The sequence below is a fragment of the Bufo gargarizans genome, chromosome 1 (genome assembly GCF_014858855.1).
Source record: "Bufo gargarizans isolate SCDJY-AF-19 chromosome 1, ASM1485885v1, whole genome shotgun sequence".
Lineage (NCBI taxonomy): Eukaryota > Metazoa > Chordata > Amphibia > Anura > Bufonidae > Bufo > Bufo gargarizans.
Window position 1 is genome coordinate 719,961,301 of NC_058080.1, and position 15,953 is coordinate 719,977,253.

The 15,953-nt window shown below is 45.0% G+C and overlaps 1 protein-coding gene across 1 annotated transcript in view; it reads right to left on the reverse strand.

Moving 5' to 3' along the window:
• LOC122930099 (mucosa-associated lymphoid tissue lymphoma translocation protein 1 homolog) overlaps positions 1–15,953 on the reverse strand; it is a 53,987-nt gene that overhangs the window by 12,291 nt on the left and 25,743 nt on the right. The window contains exons 3-4 of the mRNA XM_044283452.1: positions 9,751–9,928; positions 7,122–7,196 (exon numbers count right to left, since the gene is read on the reverse strand). Of these exons, the coding sequence (XP_044139387.1) occupies positions 7,122–7,196; positions 9,751–9,928 (253 nt within the window). The remainder of the gene's footprint in view (positions 1–7,121; positions 7,197–9,750; positions 9,929–15,953) is intronic.

Here is a 15,953-nt window from a genome sequence, read left to right on the forward strand (position 1 = left end):
ATAGGAAATTCCTCTCCAGTTCTTACAAGTTCACTTATCTCTATCTATTTATGACGGAATATGCTGGGAAATGTAGTTTACTGGTGAGGGAGGAAGTAGCTGACTTCTCCTGTAGTAGGTTACATTTCCGCCCTGATTTACACCTTCTCTGGAAACACACCTTAAAGAGGTTGCATGGCATACCAAAAACAGCGCCACTCTCGCCCTCGGGCTGTGTCTGGTACTGCAGATCTGTCTCAGTGACTTGAAAACCAGACACAGCCCGTAGATAGGTGTGGATCTGTTTCTAGAAAAAAACAGACCCGTTTTTCTAATCCAGGTCTCCCCCTTTAAAGGCATCGTCCCATTTTGTAGATTGGGGTCATACTGCTAGGATATGCCGCCAATGTCTGGTACGTGCGGGTTCCACCTCTGAGACCCGCGCCTAACAGAGCCTGCAAAGTGCATGCGTGGCCGTCCTCCATTCATTTCTATGGAACGCGCCGCTTGGCTATTTTCGGAAGTCCCATTGAGATGTACGGGAAGCGCACTGCGCAACCGCATCCATCACTCCATTCTAGTCTATGGGGCTGTCACAACCAGACATCTGAGAAGCTCTGACAGATGCCTTTCAGAACCTCCTCCTTGAGCTTTTCTTTGTTTTGGTTTTCAGTTCCTTATCTCGTTAGTCTCTCTCAGCTGTCTTGTAGTTGGACTGATTGCATCCCTTTAAATTCCTCCCCATAATGCATTAGTGTGCGGTTTATACAACTTCCTGGAGTGTGTGTGCATGCTGATCCTAGTTCCCAGTCTTCTACAAGTTAAGTGTTGTACATTCTTTTGTGATTTTATGTTTGCTGGATCCCAGGTGACCCTGACTCCCTCCGTGTCTAGTGTAGGGAGCCGGTGGTCGTGTCCCCTCACTATTGTAGGGTGTTCAGGTGTTATATAGTCGAGGTACGTGGATATGCGATCATCCACCATTGGGGTGTTTGCATAGGCTGAGCAGAGTCAGGGAGAGTGCCAGGTCTTCTGCAGGGGTCTCCCTTTTGTTCCTTAGTTTTGGATCCAGTAAGTCATATATTCATTTTGCATTGTCTTGTTTCCTGTACACCGTCCGCGACATTATAAGCCGCCAAAACCGTCTCAAGCATGGATCCGGTTTCACTTTTGACTGAACGCTTTCAGGGTCTTTCATTGGAGGTAGGTGATCTCCGTAAGACTCTTTCTCAGTTTCTAGTGACCGATTCAGCTTACGCTCATGGAGTTTGCTCTGAGCCTAAGATCTCGCTCCCGGATACGTTCTCCGGGGGTAGTGAGAATTTTGTGCGTTTCAGAGAGGCTTGCAAACTCCATTTTCGCCTTCTTCCCCATTCCTCTGGTGATGAGGAAAGGAGGGTGGGGATCATTATATCTCTGCTCAGGGGTAACGCTCAGTCGTGGGCCTTTTCGCTGACGGTGGGGGCACGGCCCCTCCGTTCAGTGGATGAATTATTTTAGCCCTGGGTCAGATATATGATGATCCGGATCGTGTTGCTTTGGCTGAGTCTAGACTACGTCTGTTATGCCAGGGTAAACAATCTGCAGAGATATACTGCTCAGAATTTCGGAGATGGGCAGCTGATACTGGTTGGAATGATGCTGCACTCCGAAGTCAATTTTGCCATGGTCTTTCAGAGGGATTGAAAGATGCATTTGCCTTTCATGAGAGGCCTATCTCCTTGGACGCTGCTATGTCTCAGGCCGTTCGTATTGACAGGCGTCTTAGAGAGAGAGGAGAGATCTCTCCTTCCTGTCATACTCAGTCCCAGGACAGTGCAGCGGTCTCATTCTGTGCGCAGGGGTCTCAGTCGCTGTCAGCCCCTTCTGAGCAGGAGCCCATGCAGCTGGGGTTGATTGCCTCTGACAATAGAAGATTCAGCCCGCATGGGAAGGTTTGTTTTTGTTGTGGAGGTATAAATCATTTGGCAAATGTTTGTGCCTCTAGGAGATTCAGGCAGTTTTCTGGGAGTAATAAAGAAACAAAAAGGAAAAAATCTTTTAAAAATGTTCCATCTGTTACTATTGGCAGGGTTGAGGCGGAAATTGAAGGTTTTCCGTTTGCTTGAAGTTCCCGTTTTGTCCTGCCTGCCAGGGTGGCGCTAGAGAGCAAGAACATTTTTTGTGAGATTTTTGTAGATAGTGGAGCAGCTGTCAATCTCATTGATAATCATTTTGCGATAACTCATGGTTTCCAGGTATGCACTTTGGGAAAGGATATTCCTGTTTTTGCTATTGATTCCGCTCCACTTTCTCAGAAATCATTAAAGGGCATAGTTCACAATATTCGTTTAATTGTGAGTGATGCTCATGTTGAGGATGTGTCATGTTTTGTCCTTAGCGGATTACCTACTCCTCTTGTGTTGGGGCTACCCTGGCTCACTAAACATAACCCCACCATTGATTGGCAAGCGAGGCAAATAAATGGTTGGAGTGACTTTTGCAGAAAGAATTGCCTCACGACATCTGTTTCTGAGGTTTCTACTAAGACTGTACCACCTTTTCTCTCTGAGTTTTCGGATGTCTTCTCTGAGAGTGGAGTTCAGGATTTGCCCCCGCACAGGGAGTACGATTGCCCTATTAATCTCATCCCAGGCGCCAAGCTGCCTAAATCTCGTTTATACAATCTTTCCCAACCTGAGAGGGTCGCTATGCGTACTTATATCTCTGAGAGTCTGAGAAAAGGACACATACGACCCTCGAAGTCACCTGTTGCCGCTGTTTTTTTCTTTGTTAAGAAAAAAGATGGTTCTTTAAGACCTTGTCTGGATTTCAGGGAGCTGAACAGTATCACTATTCGTGACCCGTATCCGCTTACTCTGATCCCGGACCTGTTTAACCAATTTGTTGGGGATAAAGTCTTTTCCAAATTAGATCTAAGAGGGGCATACAACCTGGTCAGGGTCAGAGAAGGAGACGAATGGAAGACGGCCTTCAATACCCCTGAGGGCCATTTTGAGAATTTGGTTATGCCTTTTGGTTTGATGAATGCCCCAGCCGTTTTTCAGCATTTCGTGAACAGCATTTTTTATCATTTAATGGGAAAATTTGTATTAGTGTATTTGGATGACATTTTGATTTTTTCTCCTGATTTCAAAACTCATAAGGAACATTTACGTCAGGTCTTGCTCATCCTGCGGGAGAATAAATTATATGCGAAACTGGAAAAATGTGTGTTTGCGGTTCCAGAAATTCAATTTCTGGGGTTTCTTCTCTCCGCTTCTGGTTTTCGCATGGACCCCGAGAAGGTCCGCGCTGTGCTTGAGTGGGAGCTTCCTGAGAATCAGAAGGCGCTGATGCGTTTTTGGGCTTTGCCGATTATTACAGGAAGTTTATTTTGAATTATTCCTCTGTTGTTAAACCACTCACTGATATGACTAGAAAGGGGGTAGATTTTTCCTCCTGGTCGGTAGAGGCGCGTAAGGCCTTTTCTAATATCAAGGAGAGTTTTGCTTCCACTCCCATCTTGGTACAACCTGATATTTCTCTACCCTTCATAGTTGAGGTTGATGCTTCTGAGGTGGGTGTGGGTGCAGTCTTGTCTCAGGGTTCCTCTCCTGCCAAATGGCGACCGTGTGCCTTTTTCTCGAAGAAACTCTCCTCCGCAGAGAGAAATTACGATGTGGGAGAAAGGGAATTGTTGGCCATCAAGTTGGCTTTTGAGGAATGGCGCCATTGGCTAGAGGGAGCCAGACACCCTATTACCGTGTTTACTGACCATAAAAATCGGGCCTACTTGGAGTCAGCCAAGCGTCTGAACCCGAGACAGGCCAGATGGTCGTTGTTCTTTTCAAGGTTTAATTTTGTTGTCACGTTCCGCCCTGGAGTTAAGAATGTGAAGGCAGATGCCCTGTCACGTTGTTTTCCTGGAGGTGGGAATTTTGAAGACCCGGGTCCCATTTTGGCTGAAGGTGTGGTAGTCTCTGCTCTTTTTCCTGAATTGGAGGCAGAGGTGCAGGCAGCCCAGTCAGAGGCTCCTGATCTTTGTCCTCCTGGGAGGTTGTTTGTGCCTCTCGCTTTAAGACACAAGATTTTTAAGGAACACCACGATACGGTCCTTGCTGGGCACCTGGGGGCAAGAGCCACAGTGTATCTCATCGCTCGGAGATTCTGGTGGCCTGCGCTTCGTAAGTCGGTTGAGGGTTTTGTGGCAGCCTGCGAGACTTGCGCTCGTGCCAAAGTCCCTCATTCACGGCCATCAGGTCCTCTCCTTCCCTTACCCATTCCTTCCCGTCCTTGGACACATCTGTCCATGGACTTCATTACGGACCTGCCTCGTTCCTCGGGGAAGACTGTGATTCTGGTGGTGGTGGACCGTTTTAGCAAAATGGTGCATTTCATCCCTTTTCCTGGTTTGCACAATGCTAAGATGCTGGCGCAGGCATTTATTGATCACATTGTCAAATTGCATGGTATTCCTTCAGACATAGTCTCTGATAGGGGCACGCAGTTTGTTTCCAGATTCTGGAAGGCTTTCTGTTCTCGTTTGGGGGTTCGGTTGTCATTCTCTTTTGCTTTCCACCCGCAGTCGAATGGCCAGACAGAACGCGTCAATCAGAATCTGGAGACATATCTGCGCTGTTTTGTGGCGGAGAATCAGGAGGATTGGTGTTCTTTTTTGTCCCTTGCCGAATTTGCTTTAAATAACCGTCGTCAGGAGTCCTCTGATAAGTCACCATTTTTTGGTGCATATGGGTTTCATCCGCAGTTTGGGACATTCTCGGGAGAGGGGTCTTCTGGTTTACCTGATGAGGACAGATTCTCCTCATCTTTGTCATCGATTTGGCAAAAGATTCAGGATAATCTAAAGAGCATGAGTGAGAGATATAAGCGTGTGGCAGATAAGAGACGTGTGCCTGGTCCGGACCTGAATGTTGGTGATCTGGTGTGGTTGTCTACCAAGAATATCAAATTGAAGGTTCCCTCCTGGAAGTTGGGTCCTAAGTTTATTGGGCCTTACAAAATCTTGTCTGTCATCAATCCTGTTGCCTACCGTCTTGATCTTCCTCAGACTTGAAAGATCCATAATGTTTTTTATAAGTCTTTATTAAAACCTTATGTTCAACCCATTGTACCCTCGCCTTTGCCTCCTCCGATTATGGTTGATGGGAATCTTGAATTTCAGGTCTCTAGGATTGTGGATTCTCGTGTTGTCCGCGGTTCTCTCCAGTACCTCGTTCATTGGGAGGGTTATGGTCCTGAGGAGAGGATGTGGGTCCCAGTGACGGACATTAAGGCCACTTGTCTCATCAGGGCTTTCCATAGGTCCCATCCTGAGAAGGTGGGCTCTGAGTGTCCGGAGTCCACTCGTAGAGGGAGGGGTACTTCACAACCAGACATCTGAGAAGCTCTTGACAGATGCCTTTCAGAACCTCCTCCTTGAGCTTTTCTTTGTTTTGGTTTTCAGTTCCTTATCTCGTTAGTCTCTCTCAGCTGTCTTGTAGTTGGACTGATTGCATCCCTTTAAATTCCTCCCCATAATGCATTAGTGTGCGGTTTATACAACTTCCTGGAGTGTGTGTGCATGCTGATCCTAGTTCCCAGTCTTCTACAAGTTAAGTGTTGTACATTCATTTGTGATTTTATGTTTGCTGGATCCCAGGTGACCCTGACTCCCTCCGTGTCTAGTGTAGGGAGCCGGTGGTCGTGTCCCCTCACTATTGTAGGGTGTTCAGGTGTTATATAGTCGAGGTACGTGGATATGCGATCATCCACCATTGGGGTGTTTGCATAGGCTGAGCAGAGTCAGGGAGAGTGCCAGGTCTTCTGCAGGGGTCTCCCTTTTGTTCCTTAGTTTTGGATTCAGTAAGTCATATATTTATTTTGCAATGTCTTGTTTCCTGTACACCTTCCGTGACAGGGGCTTATGGAAATTTTCGGCAGTCCCATAGAAACGAATAGAGGGTGGCGATGCATTCTTGTACTTGTGGGCTCTGTTCCACCTTGGGACCCGCAGCTATCAAACATTGGTGGCATATCCTAGCGATAAGACCCCAATGTCCAAAATGGGACAACTCCTCTAAATAAATAGTTCTCTTTTATGGATTTTATTTCATTTTATGGATTTAAAGGGCTTGTCCCATCTGGACATTTATGGTAAATCGATAGGATATGCCATATATGTGTGTCCGATATCTGTTCACTTCTGTAGGCCCTCTGAAAATAGCCAAGTGGGAGCTGTATCACAGGATGGGTGCTGAGTACATCTCCACTAAAATGTATTATTAGAAAAATGTTTCTAATATGGCAATAGGAGTGAGAGAAGCGCAGGGTGTAAATCCTTCTAAAAACATTTACACGTGTGAAGGACGTATCACTTTTAATGAGCTTTACTTTAATAAGTATCAAATCGAATCTATATTCATATCTCATGGCGCAATAGCATGTTGTGTAGATTGTGATACTTCTGGTTGCCTAGCAATGACTTGATTTCCTGCATGGGTGACCACCCTATGAGTACATGTAACTTCCTTTAGTCATCACAAAAAGATCTCTATCCAGTTCCATCTATGGTATTCGAGCCGATTCAAGATAAAACCAACTAAAAAAAGAGTAAGGCCTCCTGCAGACGGGCCGCAATGCATGAACACCATCCGTGGGGCAACCGCAGCGGATCGCGGACCCACTTACTTTAATGGGTCCGCGATCCGGCCGTTCCGCAAAAAGATAGGACTTGTTCTATCTTTTTGCGGAACGGAAGTACGGGACGAAACCCCACGGAAGCACTCCATAGTGCTTCCGTAGGGTTCCGTTCCTTGCCGCACCATTCCGCATCTCCAGATTTGCGGACCCATTGAAGTGAATGGATCTGCAACCGTGATGCGGAATGGCCACGGATCCGCAAATGCGGTGCGCAATACGGCAATGGGAAGCACACGTTCGTGTGCAGGAGGCCTAAGGAGCAGGAAAAAGGAAAATTGTGCTTTCCTGCAGGCACCACTAGGTGGAGCTCACTGCATACAGACGCTGCAGCTCCCACTAAATTCAATACTAGCTGTGTAATAGCTCTACCTAGTGGTGGTTGTGCAGAAAAACAGATGTCTCTATGGATATACTGCTATCCTCAGAGTTTTGGACATTCGGGACAAGGAGGAAAAACTTACGTGGCGTATCCAAAGACAATGTTCGCTGTCACCTTCAGGTTTTCCGGAATTAAGATGGTGTCATCATACTGGTTCCTGTGTCAAGATGAAGGAATGATAGATCCAGCATGAACCATGCACATGCTTGCCTGGTTTAAGAAATACATTTTCAAGGATCCCTATTAAAGGGGTTGTGCACCTTTGGGGGTGCACAACCCCTTTAAGGAGTTCTTAAATGGAGGGAAATCTCCAATTTAGAGCCTATATGTATTTTCCAGAATGGAAAGTCACCAACAAGAGTGTCTCTACATCTGGAAACCCCACACATCTGTGCATTACAAGAACATCCTACTTATTTCACAGTGTAATGTTTCATTTCCCCTGTGGTGGCGCTGCAGAGAAACTGAACACTTACTGCCAGGTTCCCCCTCAGATTTCAGATGATCACTGGGTCCTAGGAGCTGGACACCCTACAATTAGCTTACTGTCATGGGACTCGTATAACAAAAAGACATTGTTCAAAACAGACCCCCTATTTAAGCCCTTAAAAGGTGTATTCCGGTTACATTAAGGTATCCCCTATCCACAGCTAGTTTATCTCCGGAACTCCCATAAAAATGAATGGAGTGACCACGTACATGCCCGACTGGCCGCTCCCTTCATTTCAGGGGCTGCAGGGGATATGGGGCCCCTGTACTTGCGATCGGTGGGGATCCCAGCGGTAAGACCCTCACTGATCTAATAGTTATCCCCTATCCTGTGGATAGGGGGATAACTTAATGTAACCGAAATCCCCCTTTAAGGGCTACAGCTTAGTACATAATGACACAGAGAACTGTGCATTTCAGACGCCATAACTTTTTTATTTTTCCATCGACCTAGCTGTAGGAGGGTTTGTTATTTTGCAGGATAAGTTGATAAATGGCCCAATTCTGAGGTACATCTAATGTACTCTATGGCCCCTTTCACACGGGCGAGAATTCCGCGCGGGTGCAATGCGTGACGTGAATGCATTGCACCCGCACTGAATCCGGACCCATTTATTTCTATAGGGCTGTGCACATGAGCGATGATTTTCACGCATCACTTGTGCGTTGCGTGAAAATCGCAGCATGCTCTATTTTGTTTCGTTTTATATGCAACGCAGGCCCCATAGAAGTGAATGGGGCTGCGTTAAAGCAAGTGTGGATGCGATTTTCACGCACGGTTGCTAGGAGACGATCGGGATTGGGACCCGATCATTATTATTTTCCCTTATAACATGGTTATAAGGGAAAATAATAGCATTCTTAATACAGAATGCATAGTACAATAGTGCTGGAGGGGTTAAAAAAAAAATAATATATATATATATTAAACTCGCCTTAATCCACTTGTTCGCGCAGCCCGGCTTCTCTTGTCTTCTTCTTTTGAGGAAAAGGACCTGTGGTGACGTCACTGCGCTCATCACATGGTCCGTCACATGATCCATCACCATGGCGATAGATCATGTGACGGACCATGTGATGAGCGCAGTGACGTCACCACAGGTCCTTTTCCTCCTGGGCATCAACGAAGAAGACAGAAGAGAAGCCGGGCTGCACGAAGTGGATTAAGGTGAGTAAAATTTATATATTTTTTTCAACCCCTCCAGCCCTATTGTACTATGCATTCTGTATTAAGAATGCTATTATTTTCCCTTTATAACCATGTTATAAGGGAAAATAATAACATTGGAGGGGCAGGGTGAAAAATCACAGCAATTCGGTCCTTGTTTTTTGGTTTTCTTTTTTCTGTATTCACTGTATAGTATAAATGACGTGATATCTTTATTCTGTGAGTTGTTGCAATAATGCCAATACCAAATTTATATAGATTTAAAAAAAAAATTATTTACTTTATTTTATGTATTTTTTTTAAGCTCTTTAATTTGTCAATATAATTTGTTTCTATGTCTCTGCCTTCACTTTTTATTGCGAGGTGAAATGGAGGGGGGGAAAACAGGAATTTTGGAATTTTTTAATTTAAATGTTTTTTTTTTTATTCATGGTCTCATACAATGGTATGTGCACACATGATAAGTTGCCTCTTTTAACTTGAGGCGAGGACATGGCCATCTCTTGCATTAAAAGGGTTCTCCAGGCTACATCCTCCAGAGAGGTCATCAATATCAGATCGGCGGGGGTCTGATACCCGTCACCCGCACCGATCAGCTGTAGCGCTGGAAACTATATTACAGTGTATGGATCTGGAAACAGACAGCGCCTTATACTGTGTAGTGGTCATGCTGGGTACTGCAGCTCAGTGAATGAAAGCTGAGTTTCAATACGTGGGCGCCCAAATCTACAGAGTGTACAGAGTCTTCAGTGTCAGACCCCAACCAATCTGATATTGATGACTTTATTTGTAGCCCGGAGAACCCCTTTAATTGTGTCCATACCATGTAGTTACCCTCTATGAGCCGGAAAAACTCCTTCTCTGGTAGAATTGCCCCATGCACGTATTGCACTTGGGCTGCCTGTCTCTTCCCTGACCATTGGACCAGGCTGTCCGATCACATACGGTCCTCCATGCTGTCCTGGGCCTTGTATTTGCGCACACGTTGTGGATTGCAGATCACTTTGGTGATTGTGCCGTACATTTTGGGGTGACGGGCGCGATATTTGCTCACCTTTTGCGGCACATGTCTAGTAGAAACACATTGAGTCCGGTTTCCTTCTCCTGCATCAGTTTTAGGATTCTTTGGACACACAAGCAGTTAGTCGATCCGTAAGGCTTCGGGGCGTCGATAGGAACCATGAAGCTATTTCCAAAGTTCTCATAACCGTGCCCAGCATAGTACAGCAGCCCTGCAATGACAAGTCAGTGGCGATGTCTATTGTATTACTGTGCACAGAGTGGAAGGATGTAGAGTAATCCATCTGCAGCATTCATTCCTCTGTTATCCCTTCTAAAAATGTCAGAATAAATTACCAGTTGGGGTGTGATTCTGATGCTGTCCCATCGGTGCTGACTATGCAGGGACTATAGCTATACACGTGTGAGCTGCTTTGATTGATGACTATGCAGGGACACACCCCTTTTCAAAGGCCTCATGCACACAAACGTATTTTCTTTTCTTGTCCGTTCCGTTTTTTTTTTTTTGAGGACCATATGCGGAACCATTTACATCAGTGGTACTAAAAAAAAAACTGAAGTTACTCCATGTGCATTCCGTTTCCGTATGTCCGTATTTCCGTTCCGCAAAAAAATAGAACGTGTCCTATTATTGTCCGCATTACGGACAAGGATAGGACTGTTCTATGAAGGGCCAGATGTTCCGTTCCGTAAAATATGGAATGCACATGGATGTCATCTGTATTTTTTGCGGATCAGTTTTTTGTGGACTGCAAAATACATACGGCCGTGTGCATGAGCCCTAATGCTGGTCACGCCCCTTGGTGCACTAAAGCTCTCATTTACAAAATGAATTAAAGACATTTTTTCTAGGGAATGCCACAACCGATTTTCACAAAATCTCATTTTAAGGGTCCATTCACACTTCCGCAATTTCGTTCCACATTTTGCGGAACGGAATTGCGGACCCATTCATTTCTATAGTGCCGCACGATGTGCGGCCCGGATCCGGAACTGCGGACCCGCACTTCCGGGTCCGCAATTCCGTTCCCGAAAAAAAATAGCGGACAAGAATAGGCATATTCTATTAGTGCCGGCGATGTGTGGTCCTCAAAACGCGGAACGCACATTGCCAGTTTCCGTGTTTTGCGGATCTGCGGATCCGCAAAACACACATGGATGTGTGAATGGACCCTAATAAGCAGGATCAACTTTACCAGGCAGTATGCCTGGATTAATAGGGTTGATCCTGCTGATAGTTGCTGTTAAAGGGGGAATTAGAGACATTATTAAAAAGTCCCATCCATATTCAGGTCCATACTCTTGTCCATTATAGTAGTTATTGCTAGAGTAATTGAGGTATTCATCTTAACTTTTGGGGCCAGCATGACAACCACATTAGATATTTGCTAAGTGTCGTTGTCGCTTCTCTCCCCCTAATCCTGCTGGAAGTCATTAGAGGGCAAGGAAAAAAGATATGAAATGAGTGGCAAGATGAGCGAATTTCTTCAAAATTCGATTCAGCTGCTTCGCCGAAGTTTCGTGATTCGTGAGGAATCGCCTTTTTTTGTAAGTAGCGGGTGCCATGACAGGGAGCTGCGACAGCGCTGCTCCACATCATTCTACCCCTCAGATTCTGCATTCATACATGATCACGGCATCTGAGAGTAAAAACTGTGTAAAATTAACAGAAATAAAAAATGTAATCATACTTACCACCTCCATTTGATTGCCACGGACCGACCGCTGCCATCTTGCTTGAAGAACTGGTGCGAAATTCGCGTGGCCCGAGATGAAGCCGTCATCTTCAATCAAGGTGGCGGCCGCCGGCCCGTTGCGAGCAAATGTAGGAGATAAGTATGATTTTTTTTTTTTTACACTATTTCAGGTTAAATCGATTCGCTACCACAAAGCACAAGGAAATTCGGCTTCGCGGTGAATCGAATTTTCCCTGTAAAAAAAAAATAAAATGGAACATTACCGCAGTAAAGCTAACCATAGACAACAGATGAGACTGACCAACCATCACATGTGTATGAGGCTTCTCGACTCTTCCCTGATGGCAGATGCCGGAGAAAAGAAGGATCAGACATGTTCAATATGTCCGATTTTTTTGTTCTCAAGAGAGATAAGCCGTTCTCCTCACTGAAAATACATGCATGCTTGGCCGAGCTGTGCATGTGTATGAAGAGGGTTGGGGGTCGAGAGAAAGGGTTTGGCCAACAGGTATCTTAAACGTATAGCCAGCTTTAGACTAAATTGTCACTGTTACTACATCACATGATTAAAATTTTACATTTTCACACATTTTTTGCCATAAATCACCCGACACATTTTAGGACCAATTTTTAGACCAATGTCAAGTATTCTCAGCTGTAACAGACTTGGATGTTTGCACTGAAAGGCAAGCGGCTACTGATCTAAATCCCAAAACTGTAATTCCTTCCCACCATCATAGACACCACAGTGAAAATTAAGATTTCATCCATCCTGTACATCACCCGGTTAGTCATGTGCTTCCTGAAATCTACAAATCAGCAGATCAAAAGAGAAAGAAAATTATTACAAAAACAGGAAACCGAAGTCGCAAAAAAGAACTAAAGAAACTGAAATAAAAGAAGCGGCGCTGAATACATTTAAGAGAACTTCTACTAATTTAAAGGAGAAATCTAGAACTTCTCCTTCAATGTGTATTACTAGAAAAATCTGATTAATAAGGCGATAGGAATGAGAGAAGAGCGTGTTGTAAATCCTGCCTTCCTATTACTATTCTTCTCTTCCTACAGTTGACCTCAGTGATCGCAGCCATTTGGTGCAGTACTGACCGGAGGAATATTTGACCTGTACTCCCCATCCCAGGCTGCAATATTAAGCAGATTTTTCGAAAAATAGATATAGTTGGAGAAATATGTGAAAAAGTGTCCGTATTATCAGAGCTCAACGTCTACAAGTGATTTCACCGGTGTCCCAATGACAACCCTTGCCGTTAGTGATCTGGTCCTGTTCATTGGGACATTACGTTGGTCCACATCACTATCCCCATTCACGTCTATACAAATGCATGCCTTATCCAAGCTGCCAGTTAAAATTCGGTTCCCGTCTACCCCCACAATAGATTGTCATCGCTGGGTGAGGATGCTTGGGTCTGTTTTTGGAATAATGTAATTCATGACATGCATTGAAATCATTGTATGTCATACACTCTTTAGGGTCCATTCACATGTCCGTAGTTCTAGGTCTGCATCCGTTCCGCAATTTCCCGTTCATTTCAACGGGGCCGCAAAAGATGCGGGCAGTACACAGTGTTCCGTTCCGCCACCGTAGTTCAGTTCTGCGGCCCCGCAAACAAGATCGAGCCTGTATTCTTGCCCGCAATCACAGACAAGAATAGGCATTTCTATCATAGGCTGGCCATGTGCGGTCCGCAAAATGCAGAACGCACACGGCCAGTTTCCGTGTTTTGCAGATCGGCAATTTGACGATGGGCCAAACACTTACGGATGTTTGAATGGACCCTTAAAAGAGTTCTCCCATGAGTAATGTAAAAAAATAACAATCAGACATCAAACAGTACATGACAATCTTCTTCTGGCAAACTTGAACCTCACATGGATTCAGAGATCTCCCCATTCATTGCTGCAATCGCTCTGCTAGATTTTTCTCAGGCTGGTAGCTCAGGGGGAATGCACTTTCTCAGGGGGTATGTCCTTTCTGCTGCAGCTGGTAGCAGTTAAAGTGATGGAACTGAGCACGTTCTTCCATCTCAGTGAGGTGGACACAGAATTTAGAAAAAGGGCAAACAGCAGGTGGCGCTATACAGATAGATTTCAGTAAATAATTTGGTGGCCATGCAAAATTTTTAATTAAATGCAATTACAAAAATATTCTGATCCAGGTGCTGGTTTGAAAAATCTAGAATTTTTTGCCCTTTAAGCAGCTCATATACATAAGATTTTGATTGGCCACAATCAATTGCCCGTGGGATTGTTCATGCAAACGACCCCACCTGCAACATAGCCCGTCTGTTAGAAAAAATGGACTCGTGTCGGCTCACGAAAAGTGGCAAATGATCAGCTGAACATGCCACCTGCTTGTACTTACAGCCGGCCACGGTCACAATCTTCCTCCCTGATGGAACACATTTTCAGCAAGCAGGAATCTGATTGTTCAATTCATTCGTAGTAAATTTTTAAACAATGGTCAGCCCATCACTATGATATGTCACTTTATGATCAGACCTCTCGGACCTCCACCAATCCTGAAAATAAAGGGGGTAATGCACTGGTTCAGCGCTGTGTCCCCTTCCAATTTTTCCCTGTACAGCGGCACCTAAGAAACCTGGCTGTTCCGGGAACTGCAGTCGGCCCCCATTCACCTGAATGGATCTGTGCTGCAGTTCCCTGCATAGGGGACACGGTGCTAAAGCAGTGTTGTGTCACCTTTATTCTTATAATCTTATATGCCATCACTTTATAAAATGGGAGAAACCCTTTAAATACATATGCAGATGAATGGGGAATAGTCCAGCAGCACAGAATTTTTCAGGATATAAATGTATTTGACATACTTGCCAAGAGTCCCAACTTTGCTGAGAATGTCTTGCGAATTGGACCACAAAAGGCAAGCTCTGCCCCAAAAGGGACTTTTCTGAGGGCATTCTAGTCCTCTCTGCTGGCTTTTCTGAGTGGTCTGAGGGTCAAATGTCCTGATACGTGAATTTTAAATGTTTTGATGTTTGCACAGGGTGTCCTAATGATGGGATCCCCACTGATCGCCTACAATGTACATAGTCAATTTCCCTCGAGAGCCACCACAGGGAAAATGACGTATTGCACTGTGCTCATTGAAATCAATGGGATGGCTGTATAATATACAGAAGGTCTGGGTCCTCCAGGGCGGGGGATGCTTTTAGTAGATGTGTAACACCCCAGAGTTGTGTTACTAAACTCTTCTACCCCGCTACTATGTGTTAAGAGCTTTCACTTTGTCATCTGATGTAATTTTACATTATATCTTCACAGATGTGCATAAAACCTTGTTAAATCGAATTATTGCTGTCATTTTCCATGTTCACCAGCAGGTGGCAGCAATGGTCTGGCAAGGACTTAGGTTCAGTTTAGTATATCTAAGCTGGAATAGTTTGTTCCAGCTTAGCTCCCCCTATGTGAGCAGAGTGGGCTGTGCCCATATCCTGCACCATGGGGAGAGAAGGAAGTTAGAGTAGTGTAGCCCACCCCCCGCTAGGGGTAGGGTGTACATGTTAGGAGCTCCCTGAGATAGAGAAGAAAGCCAGGATCTTGTCTCGGCTGAGACATTGATAATCATCCCCAGCCTGAGCCCTGCAGCCTCGGCTGGATGAAGCAAGCAGACGAACTCCAGTTCCAGGAAGAAAGCATACCCTGAGAAGATAACTGTGAGTAAAGTCCAGAGACCCAGGAGAAGCCATATTCCTCCTCAGCTAGTCAGTCCCTATATAGCAGAAGATAGAAAGTGCAGAAGCCAAATTCCTGCCACAGTATAGAGCTACAAAGCAGACGTCCTTTCCTGCAAGCTCCAGGTTGATAGAGCAGAAGATAAATTCCTGCCAAACATTGCCAATACCTGCTGGGACCTAAGACTAAAGCTGTATCTTGCTTGGATGAAAGTTACAATCAGTAAAGACAAGTTTGAACTTCATCTAAAGGTTACTCCTACTAGCACTATACTCAATTTATTGCTAGTGAGCCAGGAGTCCAGCCGTACCCAGGTAGGAGACACCTTTGACACCATTATCACCACCATACAGAGACATTACACCACTCTGGCATTCCTAACCTGAGGCGTGGAGGGCCCTGTGATTGTACCCTGCGCACGCTGCAATTGGCGTCATGAACAAACTTACAGACTATTATATCCATATCCTGACCCACTGGATAATTTGGCGTCAGCGTACCCCGTTCCTGCTCATTGCTGATGCTCTGCACTCTCACTAATAAATGAAGCTTTGGGAATGGGATTTTGGTGTATTTCTTTTAGGGTTTTGACATAGATTATATAAACCAGGAAGGTTTGATAGGATCTTCGTATGAAGGGTCCTTGGAATATGAGCAGGACTTGCCTACGACGAAGAACTGGTTATATCCTAAAAACCCGACTTGTGCGGTAGTGACATGCTGAAATTTCCATAGTACTGTTACTGTATTTCATTATGTCAGTATCATTTGAGGCTTCCCACGGGTTCTATATATGTTTGCATTATGAGGGAGGGAGATCATTTGC